The 16431-nt window shown below is 45.4% G+C and overlaps 1 protein-coding gene across 6 annotated transcripts in view; it reads right to left on the minus strand.

Annotated features, from left to right (window-relative positions):
* Positions 1-16431, minus strand: part of PHIP (PHIP subunit of CUL4-Ring ligase complex) — a 320457-nt gene that overhangs the window by 199417 nt on the left and 104609 nt on the right. For all 6 annotated transcript variants that reach the window (XM_074990995.1, XM_074990994.1, XM_074990993.1 and 3 more), the window contains exons 11-13: positions 14604-14704; positions 14475-14515; positions 12302-12400 (exon numbers count right to left, since the gene is read on the minus strand). In XM_074990995.1, coding sequence (XP_074847096.1) covers positions 12302-12400; positions 14475-14515; positions 14604-14704 — 241 coding nt within the window. The remainder of the gene's footprint in view (positions 1-12301; positions 12401-14474; positions 14516-14603; positions 14705-16431) is intronic.

The raw sequence follows: 16431 nt of genomic DNA on the forward strand, positions 1-16431 counted from the left end.
GGAACTATTCACAATAACTCCAAGATCTCTTTCCTGATTAGTTATACCTAAATTAGCCCCCATCACATTATAAAGAGAAGTTACTCACTTCTGTAGTAACGATGGTTCTTCGAGATGCGTCCCCGTGGGTGCTCCACAATAGGTGGAGGGCTCGCCCCGGCGCCGCAGATCAGAAACTTCTAGCAGCGTCCGTCGGGTCGCACATGCGCCAATGCGCGCTGCTCCCTCGTGCGCTCTCAGTCACATGCGCGAACCTGTCCCCGCCAGTTCCTTGACCAACCACCCCGGATGCTCCTGAAAAACACCGGACAGATATCCGAAGCAGGGAGGATGGGCGGGTAATGGAGCACCCACGGGGACACATCTCGAAGAACCATCATTACTACACAAGTGAGTAACTTCTCTTTCTTCTTCGAGTGGTCCCCGTGGGTGCTCCACAGTAGCTGACTACCCAGCAGTGATTCCAAGTAAGGAGGTGGGTAATCGATTCATGTGCAGGTTGCCCTTGAAAGGACTGCTGTCGACAGACGTGTATCCTCCTTGAACACCTGGTGCATGGCATAATGCTTGGCGAAGGTGTCGTAAGAGAACCAAGTCGCCGCTCTGCAAATGTCTTTCAACAGGATTCCTTTGAAGAAGGCCGTCGCCATCGCTCTAGTGGTGTGAGCCTTGGGCAGAGCCAGCAAAGGGGTCTTATGGAGCTCGTAACACAGTCTTATGCAGGATACAATGTGATTTGAAATCCTCTGGGAAGACAGGCCTTCCCCTTTCGACCTGGGTGCTATAGACACCAGGAGTCTGTCCGTTTTCCAGAAGGACTTAGTTCTGTTTATGTAAAAAAGGCCAACGCCCTCCTCACATCTAGCAGGTGCAGCCACGCCTCCTTGCTGGAGCTGTGAGGCTTCGAGTAAAAGGAGGGTAATGCTATTGGTTTGTTAATGTGGAACTCCGAGGAAACTTTCGGAACGAAGACTGGGTGTAATCGTAAGGTCACCACTTCCTTTCAGAATACTGTGAAGGGCAGCATTGCCATTATTGCTGCGAGTTCGCTCACCCTGCGGGCTGACGTAATCACGAGAAGGAAGGTCGTTTTCATGGTAAGTAGTCGGAGGGGCACAGTAGCCAATGGTTCAAAGGGCGGTCCCAACAGCGTGTGGAGTACCAAGTCCAGACTCCATGACGGCCGTAACAGTTTCCGAGAGGGGGTACAGATTTGCCAACCCCTTTAGGAACCTTGTGACAACAGGATGGGCGGATACGGCTGGCCCATCCTCTTTGTGTCGAAAAGCTGATATAGCTGCGAGATAGACCTTTAGCGGAGGATAGGGAGAGTCCGTCTCGTTTCAGCTCCAGCAGGTAGTCTAGAATTACAGTTATAGGGACATCCAGAAGAGCTAACTGCTTGGAAGAGCACCAGGAGGTAAATCATGTCCACTTCTGTTCGTCAGTCCTTCTGGTGGAGGTCCTTCGACTGCACTCCAAGACTTGTTTCACTCCCTCCGAACATGTGCTCTCTAAGGTGCCGAGCCATGGACTAGCCATACCTGTAGGCGGAGCCCCTGAGGATGTGGGTGCACTATGGACCCCTGAGTCTGCTTGAGTAGGTCCGGCACTACCGGTAGGGGGAGTGGTGGGCGGCATGTCATGCGCAGAAGCAGGGGAAACCATTGTTGTCAGTCCCACATTGGGACTATGAGTATCACGCATGCTCTCTCCCTTCTGGCTTTCTCTAGAACCTTGTGGATGAGTGTCGTGGGAGGGAACGCACAGAGTAGAGGGCCCTTCCATGAGATCATGAAGGCGTCCCCCAAAGACCCCCGTCCTATGCCTGCTCTAGAGCAGTACTGAGGGCATTTCTTATTGTGTTGGGTGGCAAAACAATCGACTTGGGGAAACCCCCATTTGTGAAATACGTGTCGGAGCAGGTCGGAGCAGATCTGCCACTCGTGCGTGAACGCAAAGCGTCTGCTTAGTTGGTCCACCTTCACGTTGTGGACACTGGGTAAGTATGAGGCTTTCAATGTTATCTTGTTGGCAATGCACCAGTTCCACAACCGGACTTGCTTCTGCACATAACACTCGGGATCGGGCCCCTCCTTGTCGATTGATGTAAAACATGGTGGAGGTATTGTCGGTATTGATCCTTACACCTTTGCCATGGAGGTATTTGCGAAAACGTCTGCACGCATTGGTGCAGAAACAGGCATCGGACAGGTATACTCTTGATGTAATAGAGTCTATATGTGCCCCTATGAATTCTGTATCTTGCGTGGGCTCAGTCTTTGACTTTGTGAGGTTGATAATCAGGCCCAACAAGGTGAATGTGTTCGCGGTGACGTGTATCATGTGTAGGACCTCTGCTTTCGAGACCCCTTTTAGTAGGCAGTTGTCCAGATATGGAAAAAATGAACACACCCTGCCAGTGTAGGTACGCTGATACTATCACCAGGGTTTTGGTAAAAACTCAGGGCGCCGAAGAGAGACCAAACGGAAGAACTCTGTACTGAAAATGCTCCTCACCAACTCTGAAGCAGAGGAAAACATCTGTGTGCCGGGTGGATCGTTATATGAAAATAAGAGTCCTGTAAGTCGAGGGCTGCAAACCAGTCTCCATCATCCAGTGCCGTAATTATGAAGGCAACTGTAGTCATCCTGAAGCGCTGTTTGCGCAAATACCGGTTGAGGGCCCAAAAGTCCAAAACTGGCCTCCAGTCTCCTGTTTTCTTCTCTGTTAGGAAGTATCGTGAGTAGAAACCTTTCCCTTGGAATTGTTCCAGTACTCTCTCCACCGCCCCTATAAACATGAGAATGCTGGATGTCTGGAGCCAGGATTCCCTGCGCATTACCACTGCTGTGGCTGCTGAGCATGCCGCTGTGTCCGCCACATCCAGGGCGATCTGAACTCCTGTTCACGAGGCTGCGTAGCCCTCCTGGACGATCCTGTTTCAGCCTGGTCTTGTGAGAAAGGTTTGTGAGGGAGGACTGGGTGGGAGGTTTCGGTGGCAGGAGTGATTGGAAGGGGATCGTGTAACCCGTGGCTATGATTTCCAGTACCCATTTGTCTGTCATGATGTTTTGCCATTGGGAATAAAATGGTTTGAGGCGGTGATGGAACATGCGTTCAGAGTGGCATTGAGAGATGGTCTTGATAGTGCAGTCCTCGACATACCTGTCAAACTTGCTGTCTTAGGGCCTGCCCCGAGGCTGCGTGACTTCGTTGGGGATGTCGCCTGGGGGCCCTATACTGCTGCTGCTGTTGGTGGCACCCGTGGTCGTAGCTTCGTTGATATTGTGCATGCTGCGGTTGATAGGCGTAGCGCCTTTGTTGGGAGTAGAACTTTTTCCTCCTGTACAGGGAGGTATATATACCCAAGGTCCTAAATGTGGCCCCTCGAGTCCTTGCTGGAGTGTAGGACTGAGTCGGTTGATTCTACAAATAACTTTTGCTTATCAAATGGAAGGTCCACGATTTTTGTTTGTAGATCTCTGAGAATGCCGGATGTCTGGAGCCAGGATTCCCTGCACATTACCACTGCTGTGGCTGTTGAGCATGCCGCTGTGTCCGCCACATCCAGGGCGATCTGAACTCTTGTTCACGAGGCTGCGTAGCCCTCCTGGGCGATCGCCTTCCGCACTGGTTTCTTGTCCTCTGGGAGGAAGTCCATAAGAGGGGTCAGTCTAGAGTAATTGTCGAAATTGTGGTTTGACAGGTGTGCCGCATAGTTTGCCATTCTTAGTAATAAGGTAGAGGAGGAGTAGACCTTTTTGCCAAACAGGTCTAATTTCCTCGCATCTTTGTCTGACCCTCCTGATTTATATTGGGGTGTCTAAACAGGAATTCCATTCCTTTGGCTGGAACAAAGTATTTCTTATCCGCCTTTTTATTTGTAGGCGGGATGGAGGCCGGAATCTGCCATATGTTGGTGGCTGATTCCATAATGGCTTCGTCTAGCAGAATGGCGATTTTGGATGAAGCCAGGGGTCTCAGATTCTTCAGGAGTTTATGATGTTTCTCCTGCACCTCCGCTATTTGAATGTCCTGTGTGAGTGCTACTCTCTTGAACAGCTCCTGAAATTGCTTAAGGTCGTCGGGGGGGGTGGGCAGGGGGTGTCCCTGGGGACACCCGCCTCATCTGGGTAGGACGAGTAGGCGCCGCTATGATACACCTCCTCTAACTCCTCTGATTCTTGAGTTTGCTGATATACCTGCTCTTTTGTGGATTGTGAAGGAAGGTCCTGGGACTCTGGACCAATGTCTGTCTGGGAAAGCTGTGTTCCTCTCACAGAGAGAGATTGTATGAGGGGGTGTTGGAGGGGTGTGGGTGAGGATCTGCCCCTGGATCTGGACCCCCGATGCCGGTGTTCAGTATGATAAGGACGGCCATGACAACATGGGCAAGGGCCCGATGATGGAGATCTGGACCACAATCGGAATGTGTACCTATGGTGTCTGGAAGAGCGTGATCTCCGTGACGATGCTGATAACGGCGGAGATGATCTGTGATAGTATTCATAAGGGTCCATGCTGGAAAATGGTGAAGATTGTCTGAGCCAAGGTAATGGTAGCTGGAGGAACGGGGAGGGAGGTCTGAAGCAGGCCGTTGGAGTGGCTGCCCGGAGCGGTGTGTGTATCTCGGGTGGAGGGGGACGGACGCTAAGTGATAATGGCAGCACAATGATGTCTGGAGCCAGACTGCAGTGCCGGGTTTTGGCCTTTGCCTTCCCCTGCCCCTGAGCAGCAGGCGCTGCCCCCTCCGGTGCCGGGGACCTCAGCACCGCTGTCGGTACCGTGCTTGGCGCCATTATGCGCGGTGCTGCGCAGGTAGCTTCCTCCAGCACCGTTTGGCCCCGTGCCGGGTGCCCCTCCTCCAGTGCCGTCGGTGCCACAAGGATCGATGCCACGAGTCGGCTCCGCCGATTCCGGCACTTGCTGCGTTGACGCCTGCGGCGCCCTCGGTGCCAACTGCTGAGCAGTTGGAGGCCTAGGCACAATCCTGTGTGCTGTTGTATCCCTGCTATGAGCAGCCACCCCTGCGTTCCGCTCATCCTGCTCGCTGGTGTTACCAGCAAGGATCGAGCTGGGGAGAGCTTCCTTTTCTTTTGCACAGAGGTGGTTAGGGAAAACCGCCTTCCTCATGTGCGACCCCAAGGGCCCCTCTTTCTGGGGCTTCTCCGGTGGTTCGGGTTGGAGGGCCTTATCAAATAAGATAATTTTTAGTCTCATTTCCAAGTAATGTGAGTCTCTCCAAGAATGCACTCGCTATGCCCGTCTGAGGCAGGCATGGTCTCGCGGCATGACACACACTCCTTAAAGCCCTGAGAAGACATCTCTGCCGAGGCTTTATATGTTTAAAATTTAAAAGTCTTTAAATGTTAATAGGGTACTTAGAGGCTAATGAAGTCTGTAGCCAGATAACGTTCACGGCCTTCAGGGGGTAGCGAACCGCCTAAGGCAGCCACCTCTGTTTGCTCTTCTCCCCTTTGTTCCTCTCTTCTTTTTTTTTTTATTTTTTTAAAATTGTATATAGCACAAAACGGTTTCAACAGTCATAAAACAACTAACAAGTAACGACTAATAACTATTAACAACAGTTTGTTTTTTTTTTGGTCTCAGGCATTGGAGCCGGAGCGAATTCCATCTGCAGTCACTGGCGGTTGTGAAGGAACTGGCAGGGACCGGGTCGCGCATGTGACTGAGAGTGCGCAAGGGAGCGGCGCGCATTGGCGCATGCACGACCCGACGGACACTGCTAGAAGTTTCTGATCTGCGGCGCCGGGGCGAGCCCAACACCTACTATGGAGCACCCACGGGGACCACTCGAAGAACTAGTATAGTCGGGGTTATTTTTTCCAACATGCATTACCTTACACTCATCCACATTAAATTTCATTTGCCATTTTGTTGCCCAATCACTCAGTTTGATGAGATCTTTTTGAAGTTCATCACAGTCTGCCTTTCTCTTGACTATCTTGAACAGTTTAGTGTCGTGTGAAAACTTTGCCACCTCACTGCTCAGCCCCGTCTCCAGATCATTTATGAATAAATTGAACAGGATTGGTTCTAGGACTGACCCCTTGGGGGACACCACTAGCTACCCCTCTCCATTCGGAAAATTTACCATTTATGCCTACCCTATGTTTCCTGTCTTTTAACCAGTTGCGAATCCATGAAAGGACCTTCCCTCTTATCCCATGACAACTTAATTTACATAAGAGCCTTTGATGAGGTACCTTGTCAAAGGCTTTCTGAAAATCTAAGTACACTATATCCACTGGATCTCCCCTGTCTACATGTTTGTTAACCCCTCCAAAGAGCTCTAACAGATTAGTAAGACATGATTTCCCTCTGCAGAAACCGTGTTGACTTTTGCCAATCAAATTATGTTCTTCTGCGTGCCTGACAATTTTATTCTTTACTATTGTTTCAACTAATTTGCCCGGAACTGATGTTAGAATTACCCATCTGTAATTGCCAGAGTCACCTCTAGAGCCCTTTTTAAATATTGGTGTCACATTAGCAATCTTCCAGTCATTAGGTACGGAAGCTGATCCAAAAGGACAGGTTTCAAACTAGTGTTAATAGTTCTGCAATTTCCCATTTGAGTTCTTTCAGAACCTTTGGATGAATGTCATCCAGTCCCGGTGATTTGTTAACATTGAGTTTGTCTATTTGTTCCAAAACCTCCTCTAATGACTATCGTCTAGGGGAGCCACTGGTTTCTTAATAGGCTTCCCGCTGCTAATGTATTTCAAAAACATTTTGTTATTACTTTTTGAGCTTTTGGCTAGCTGTTTATCAATTTTGTGTTCTTAGAATTAGAAGAATCCTTAAATTTACATACAGTAAACACTTGAGTTACGCAGGGTTTGTGTTCCTGCAACCAAGGCATAACTCAAATTTTCACACAAGTCGGGGGGAGATGCAAACCAGGCTGCAACGTGGTTCCCAGCACTCCGGGCTTGCAGGAGCCAGGATACCCACCAGTCTACCAGGACTGGTCAGTTTCCTGGCTCCCTGAGTGCCAGGGAGCTGGGAACCAGGGGGCACCCTGGTTCCCATCTTCCCACTGCTTGTAGGACCCTGCAAACTGATGATCTATATGCTGGTCAGTTTCCCAGGTCCCACAAGAGGCTGAGAAACGGGGACCAAGTGGCAGCCTGGTTCCCAGCTCCACACTGCTTGCAGAACCTGGGAAACAGACCGGCCCATGGCTGGTCCATCTCACAGTTCCCACCAGCACAGGGCAGCTGGCAACCAGTATTTACAAACTGATTTCTTAATAATTTACTCCATCTTTTTGGGTGCAGAAGTTAGGCTGGCAGGTCTGTAATTCCTCAGGTTATTCCCATTTTTATAGGTGGGCACTATACTTGCCCTACTCCAGTCTTCTGGAGTATCTCCTGGCTTCAATGAAACTTTGGGAAAGAATCAGAAAACGGATATAAAAAACAAGAGGTAAGTAAAGATGTTGGCAAAGCAGGGTAAGTATAAACTTCAGGCTTCACACAATTCACTATTGGCATAGGAACAGAGAGAAAGCTGTGCTAATCCATATACTATGAAAACAAAAAAGCAGTCATGTAGCACTTTAAAGACTAACAAAATAATTTATTAGGTGATGAGCTTTCGTGGGACAGACCCACTTCTTCAGATCATAGCCATACCAGAACACACTCAATATTCATGTCTTCCTATCCCCCCCCCACAAAAAAATAAAAAAAACCTTCAGAAGCTGGCCCTATGTAGTCGTCGTCAGCAGGTGCACAAATCCTAGCATTTCAGAATCTAAGAGGGTGAATTTATTCCACTACAAGTTTAACCTCTGTAGTCGGGAACACTCTCATATGGCAATATCCTAATCCAGCACGATTTTCTTTAGCTGGACAACCACTTTTAAGTGTGACTAAGTTTCCCATGATCCCAAAAAGTTTGTTTACAGCCACCAGTCCTGGCTCTCACTAGCCTGTGCTGTTATTTAGCCATAATTTATCCCTAAATGTCTTCTAAAGCCCAGTAAGTACTGGAAAATGTTGGTAATGCTGCTAGACAATATTAACCTCCTGTGGTTCAGCAAATTCTCTCCTTTGGCACCAGTCAGATCACAAGGGTGCCACGCCATAGAGGTTCAGCCTGTAGAAAATTATTCTTCAGTGACTTTATTCTGTCCCTCAAATGCAAACCTGTGTTATAGCATACTACTTTAGTTAAATATGAAAGATGTTCAAATGCAAAAGTCCTCTAAAATGTGACTGACAATCTTTAATGTTTTCAATAAATTTTCTCAACACGCCTATCAAAGACAAGTACCTGATCATCTTTTTGTCAAGGAAAGAAATTATGCAGCTCTTTTCAAAATTGGTAAAAGAAACTAATTACAGATCACAGCCTAATCCCAGTAATAGTGTGGCTGAGTTGGATATTGGTAATGCATCAGCTCAAAGTCAGCATGGATGCTAAAGAAGAAGCTGAAGTAGCAAGAAGTGAAGCAATCAGTCTAATCTACACTAATGCATGTTGAAAAGAAAAAATTCTGCAAATTTATTAGGATAGCTGGTGTAAAAATTGGCAGCACAATATGCACAACAAGACTCAGAAGTGAACAAGCCCTATATACTCTGGTTAGCAAACTATATTTTGTAGCAAGACGCATTACAGCACTCTGGCATAGCGGATGTCTTTAGAACTTACTTTAAAATTACCAAATGGAGAATTTTTAAATTAAATATGAAAATGAATAAAATCCACTGTACCCAAATACTATAAAGTCTTGCATTTTGATCCATTTTATTTATAATCCCACATTTTCAGTTTTCCATTTCCAGGTGATATCTGTATTAACATATGACAGCATCATGGGTTATGTCTCATTAATTCTGCTCCACTAAAAGGTATGTTAACCTAAAGAAGGTTCTGGGGGCTTCTGGCTTTCTCTTTCTTTTTTTTAAACTACTGCATCAGTTAAATCTGTGAGGATAAAGAAAAACAAACCACTTCAAGCTTTTTTACGTGAGGTCTCCATTCAGCGCAACTGAAATGATGAAAAAATTATTTCTAAACTTCCTCAAAACAGATATAGCTTAGATGAGATAATGAAGGAAACTGGCACTTTTGCAAAAGGGTAGGGGACAAAGACAGATATTGCAACCACATACACTATCTTTATGGACCACCATATTAACTTCATGAATGTTACATGGATCATTGTAGGCTGATCATGCTCTCCTCAATGTGGAGGGTTACCTTTTGTTCAGGATTAAAAACAGTGCAGGATGAGTACTGCAGTTCACAGCTCCCAAAATGCCACTCATTGGGGTAATTTGCACATACTGAGTCAGAATAAGCTTTAAGAAACACAAGAGAAACAAGGAACTTAGGATATAAAGGGCGAGCTTATACAACCATGCTAAAAGGTCTGGAACCTGCCAGGAAATCCATAGGACTGATGGGCTACTAATTAAGCGTTTAGATCCTTTTACTATTTTATATCTCTTCTGTATACTTTTGTCCTTAAATATAGCTTTGAAAGAGCTGTTTGGTTACTTATAACCATTGGTATCCTCTGGTCATAGCCCCTATGAGATAACAAAGCGCAAACACAAAGTTGTCACTGATCTTAACCCAAAACGCAGACAAAACCTGTATGTCCTCTCCCTGTCTGGTAGTACTTGCTCATGCCTTTAAACTTTGCGCTAGTCTGCAGTAAAAAAAAAAAAAAAAAAAAAAAAAAGTTTGCCAGTAACAGTTGTGGCTACAATCCCTAATAAAGTGCTTTTGCCAGGGTAATTTATACCAGTTCCTGGAACAAAGCAAAATAAAAAATGCACACTGGAAAAAGCATGTTTTTTGCCAATACGAATATTTCTATTCTAGAGATGTTGTCTCCACCCCATGGTCCGTTACTTGTCGTGGTAAAGTGGCCTATGCATCTCAATGACCTGGAGAGCTATGCCAGTGGTAGCTACAGCTCTTGGAAGGGTCACCCAAACTGGACAGGTCAAAGGATAGAGACCAGACATATTTGGATCACATTTCCGCTCCACCCCCGAGGTAAAAAGTTGGTTGAGGGTTATCAATCTGTTTAAAAACAAAACAAACCCTGAAAGTTACAGAAACATCTACAAAGAACCCTACAACTACAAAAGTTTTGGAAGGAGTTGGCAATCTGCTTGGATTGAGTTAAGAAGTGTGGTAAGGAAAAGAAAAAGGAAGCTGCCCCACAGATAACCCCTCTCTAATCCAGGACAACCACCCAGTTTGGTAGATGGAACATTCAGACCATTTATCAAGCAGGGAAGACAGCACAGATTGCAGTGGAGATGACACAGTACAAGCTTGCAGTTTTGGGCTTGAGAGACACAAGATGGACACAATCTTGGCAGCTATGCCTGACAACAGGTGAAATCCTCATTTACACAGGACATGAAGAAGAGGGGCACCACACACAGAAAGCATGGGCTTGATGTTATCAAGAGAAGCATCTGGTGCTTTAATGGAGCGGCCAGCAGTATCATCATGCAACATCACAGCTAATTCCACATGAAAGCGCACCAGCTACTGATTGTGCAACATTATGCACCAACAAACAAAGCAGCTGAGGAACGTAAAACAGACTTCTATGAGTAACTACAAAGCGCTGTGAACCAGAAAGTAAAGCAGGATATGTTGATTTTGATGGGCAACTTCAACACGAAAATTAGAAGCATAAATGCAAGCAGAGAACAGACCAAAGGGAAAAAAGGCCTAGGCAACATCAACGAAAATGGAGAGTGCTTTTGTGACTTTTGTTCCTTCAAAGGTTTGGGGATAAGTGTCAGTGTTTTTCCCCCACACAAAAGGATCCATGGGGTCACTTGGCCTTCACTGGACCATCACTCAGACCACCAGATTGATCACATCTGTGTCAGCAGTTTTTTCAGAAGATCAATGCAGGATGTCCACACTACAAGAGGAGCAGCCACCATCTGGTGGTAATAAAATTCAAAATAGACCAAGCCAGGATTGAGATTCAATCTCCTCCCAGAAGATGCTACTATGGAACAAACCTGGGAAGATAGCAAAACAGCCTGGAAAGAGAACAAAGGGCCACAAAAAATGGATCACAGCACAAATGCTGAGAAAAGTGAAGGAACATAAGGACAGAAAAACAGCTATCAACACCAGCAGCTAAGGTGGAAGCTCAGAAACTGTATTCAGAAGCCAACAGAAGTTAAAAAGGCTGTAAAAGGGGGCAAGAAAAACTCTGAGGAAACCCTTGAGCAACAAGCGGGGCAAGCTGCAGAATGGAGAAACTTCAAGGAGCTGCATGACATCACATGGAAGCTAGCTGGGTCACAGCATACAATGAATCAACGAGTAAAGGATAAGGAAGGGTGCGTGCTAATGAACCCAAGTGAGCAGCTCAGTAAATACAAGGAACACTTTGTAGAGCTACTGCACTGCCCTGCCCACACGGAACCTCCCCAGTTACCATTTGCAAATATACCTCTGCAAATTACCAGCAGCAGACCTACAAAAGAAGAAATCAGAAAAGCCATTGCCCATCTGAAAAACGGAAAAGCAAATGGTCCAGACAACATGCCCAGGAAATAATCAAGGCAGGTGGCGAGACAGTCAACATAATGTATAATCTATCTGGGAAAATCTGGGACACTGCAGAGATCCCACAAGCTCTCAACATCCAGCTTAGTCCGTCATGCTCTCACATGGAACCCACAAGGAAAACACAAAAGAGGAAGACCTCGGACACCATAGAGAAGATCTACTGAGATTGAAGGACAACAACTGGGGTATTCCTGGATTCAACTAAAAGTTTTGTCTCAAGACAGTGAAGTGGAGAAGACTTCTAGATGACCGCTGCTGCACTCTGACAAGGGTTTAAGTAAAGTCAGTCAAGAGATTTTGGCTATTGTTTTACAAAAATGAATTTAAAAGAAAAAATTAAAAACCACCACCACCACACACATACACCCACCTTCACTACTTCAGCAAAAATTTTAAGTGCAGACCTGGCTTGCATCTATTTACTCCAGAAACATAACCACGTGCTAGAAAAAATCACCTCTGTGCCTTACTAGCTCCGTGGCTGGATGATTTTATCATCAGTTTTTATTTGATCTTTTAGTGCAATGGGATTTACAATGCATCAGAGAACTAGCTTGAGCAGCTGAATATGTACTCAATTTTTTTTTTAAAATAAAATTGAAATCTGTATTTAATGCCTCCTAAGTGATGAGGTGCTGTGTTAGTAACGAACATTAGGACTGAACCCACTTCAAATATGAACCATTTGATAATGCTTACCCTGCCGGACGCGTAGCCATATCTAACAAAATACTCTTCCACTCCCTTCGCTTAAACTGCCATATACGTGCTGTCCCATCACGACTTCCACTCACAAACCTATAGAAACAATAATTACCATTCAAGATCAGTCAGAGGTAAGATAACCCACATGAAAATTGCTTATGGAGAAAAAATGCTATTTGTTATTAAATTTTGCATTATGTAATGCATCACAAAAGAACACCAATTTGGGGTGCAAGAGAGTATCTGGTTACACAACTAACTGATAAGCATCTGTTTATCAGTTAGTGCTGTTACTGGCAGCTCGTCCCCTCCAACATAGTAAATAAGGAGTGGCTGGGCTCAGCCTCTATCCCTGCTTGTGCTGCGATCAAGCAGTCTCCCCACTGCTGCTCTGCATTTAAAAGGCTGAGCTCACACACAGGCTGGCTCAGCTTCTGTTCCCACCATGGGGAAGAGGCTCTTCCCCTGTGAGCCAGCTCAGCCTTTTAACTGTTGGCAGTTACTCAGTTACCAGATTACCTTCTCTTTAACATCTCTAAAGCCAAAACATCTGCACTACTGATTTGAGATGAAATACACTTCAAATACGAAGAGAAAAGCCATAGTAATGGTCACATTTGTACCTGGATTGCGTGGTCCCTTCCCATGATGTGTCCATTTACCACTCTACGTTCTGCTGAACGTGGGACCAGAGTAAAAAAAAAAAAAAAAAAAAATGGAGATACACCTATCTCACAGAGCTGGAAGGGACCTTCACAAGTCATCGGGTCCAGTCCCTGGCCCTCATAACAGGACCTTTCTTTTTTTTTTTTTTTTTTTTTTAAAAAAATCTATTTGCCTCAGAGCCCTAAATGGTCCCCGTAAGGACTGAACTCACCCTGGGTTTAGCAGGCCAATCCTCAAACCACTGAGCTATCCCTCCCCCACAGTAGAGACATCTTGGTAACGCTATACTGGGGTGGGGAAAACCTCCAGCTTAATTCAGCTCATAAAGCTGGTGAACATTAGCTGTTGGTGAACAGCCAGACCACATTTGTTTACCTGAGTGTCCACAGACACAGAGTTCTGCAGCTCCCTGTTACCAAAGTGTGCCATACCAAGGAAGAGGGAGCTACAGGATGTGATGAAGGCTGGGCAAGCACTTCCTGCAGCTCTCATTGGCTGGGAACAGCAAACTGCAGCGACTGGAAGCTGTGAGGAGGAGTGCATCCAGACACTCAGGTAAAGTAATCATCTGACAGCTCGCCAGCAGCTAACACTAATGAATCATCTACAGCCCACAAGCTAGAGGTTCCCAACCCCTGCTCTGTACAGATGGTAAACCAATGCTCTGTCCCACAACACAGTCCCAAGACAGAAACTAAATTGGGCAAAATGCCAAAGAAGCAGAAATTAAAGACAAAGATACCTTTATTTAAGCAAGCAAACTCTACCCTGAAGTATTTTGGAACCATATATTTAAATTGAACTTTCTTCTCCTTCACAGGTTAAGATGGAATAAAAGTGGTGGTTCTCTCCCTACCTCAGCTTAGAACAGTTTATATCATGATACAACTGCATTTTAGAACAATACATATAGGGGGCTGGGGCGGAGAGAAGGAGGAGGAAACAGATTCCTTCCTAATGAATTAAAATTTCTTTCCCTCTTTCACGTCAACCATGTAAAAGAGCTTTACAGGTTATTGTGATATTTATAAATAAATATCTACTCATAAATTCCAGGCTTATCTAACAAACTGTCCAGCACACTCTTCTTTGCTCTACCAATTTTTGTTGCAAACCAAGTTGCCACTTACTAAAAGAGCTATTTAAATAGCATTTTGGGACAACAGATAAAGTATACTAGAATTATTTCTGGAGTCTACAAATAGCACCTTTCATTTCTTCAGAGTTCACAAAAAAAACGAGGTCTTAATGTAACTAGGCAATAGGCACTTGTAATGAAAGTTACAAAGACAAAAACAATAATAATTTTAAATAAATCTAATGACCCATAAAAATGACCAAATATTGTGAATTACCTTTAAATCTAAACAAGCTGACAAAGAATGCTTCAAAATGTACAGAAAAATGTTTATAGCAAACTGCAGAAAACTGACATTTGAAAATTATTTTTGTGAAACCGCAAGAATTGTTTTGAAATAAAAACAAATATGTGCTTGCTTACCTGTTACTAGTGTTAGAAAACTGAATGCTGTCAACTTTGTCCTACATAAAGAACATAAAAATTAACAGTGAATTCAAGCTACCAACACATTTTAATCAAATACTTAAGTAACTTTTAAATAGTATTTACAGTATGAAACTCCAACTCTGATATCTTCTCTGGCTGACCTGATCCAAAGAAATAAACCCTAATGATGTGATCTGTACTTCCAGTGGCCAGAAACATTCCACCTAAGAAAGAGAAGCACAAATAAGAAACAGTCCTAAGACAAAGGCAACAAATATAAAATTATCATTGACAAATATATTAAGCTTATTTTATTGCCATAAAATTGTATAGCTATGTTCTCTATCACTGGCTAAATATTCAGAATTTCACAAAAAATCTGAGACACCATGCATGTTATAAAATTTTATACACACAAATGTTTGGATACTACTAATTTTTCCTCAAAACAATACAGTAGTCCCTTGATTTACACGAGAGTTGTGTTTGCGTAAATGGGGAGGGGGGGCAGCTTTTTTCCGTGGCGGAACACACATTCTGCAGCCAGGGAAGCAGCAGGAGCACCTGGATCTCCTTTTGAAAGGTAACTCTTGGGGTTCGGGGAAACAGATGGGGAGGGTTAAGCCCAGTGGTGGGCTGTGGAAGAGGGCCGGGGGGTTCAGGCTGCAAGGGGGTGGGGGTGCCTTTGAGCCAGGGCCACGTGCAGGGTGTCTGAACTGGGGCGGGGGGGGTGTTGAGCTACAGGCACGCGCGGGGGATGGCGAGCCAGGCCATGGGGGTTTGAACCAGGGCCACGTTGGGGGCAGAGGTTGAGCCAGAGCTGCATGCAGGTGGAGGGAGGGTGTTTGAGCTGGAGTCACATGCACAGGTGGTAAGCCGGAGAGGGGTTTGAACTGGAGCCACACGCAGGGGATTTGAACTGGGGCGAGTGTGTGGTGGGGCTGAGCTGGAGCCAAGCATGGGGAGGGGGGTGTTGAGCCAGAGCCCCATGAGGGAGGGGTTTTGAACCAGAGCTGTGCATGGGGGTGGTAAGCCAGAGCCATGCTCGGGTGCTGAGGTGGCAGGAGATTTGACCCAGGTCTGGAGGAGGGTTGAGCCAGAGCCACAAGTGGAGGGAGGATGAGCAGTACCCAGGCACAGGTGGTGAGTGGGTTGGGCGGGGGTGGTGAGCAGGGCTGTGAGGGATCAGAATTTTGAGCTGCTCTTAACTTGCGTTAATGAGAGTTAAGTGTAACTAAAAATGGTGTGTTTTGAGGGTTTATTAGGCAAATGTATTTTAGAGTAACTTTTCATAAGCACAACAAAGCTTTGCTTTTTTTTTTTTTTAAAGAAAAGAATGACAAATTTCTAAACTCAAGAGTTTATTAGAATTTTCTCTTGTCATTGAAAGCAGAATTTTCAAATGTGCATAACTGACTTAGAAGCTTAAGGTCAATTTTCCATTCTAATTGTCCAAGGAACATCTAAATGCTACACAGGATGCATAAACCAATCCTATGATTCCTCTGCATAACAATCATTGCACTTGGAGGACACAACCTTAAAAAAAAACAAAACACCACAGTGGCTATGTCTAGAGTGCAGGATTCTGCGGACAAAACTTCTGTTGACAGAAGTTCTCTCAATAAAGCATGTGTCCAGACAGACGATCTCTTGGAAGAGACCTGTGGGACAGGAGCATTCTGTTGACATCCCTGTACACTGTGTTCCATGAGGAAGAAGGAATATCTCGACAGAGGGGGCTTTTCTGACATTTGGCCCCATGCAGACGGGCAAAATATTGGAAAAGCCTCTCCCAACAGAACAGTCAGCAAACGATAGACAAATTGCGCACCGTATGTTTTGCTGACAGTTCCCCGCAGTCTAGGCACAGCCATTAACCTGACTTTACAGCTAATGATATTTAAGGATTCCAGCACAGCAAATACTATCTGTATATACATGATCAATA

This window comes from Carettochelys insculpta, chromosome 3 (genome assembly GCF_033958435.1).
Source record: "Carettochelys insculpta isolate YL-2023 chromosome 3, ASM3395843v1, whole genome shotgun sequence".
NCBI lineage: Eukaryota > Metazoa > Chordata > Testudines > Carettochelyidae > Carettochelys > Carettochelys insculpta.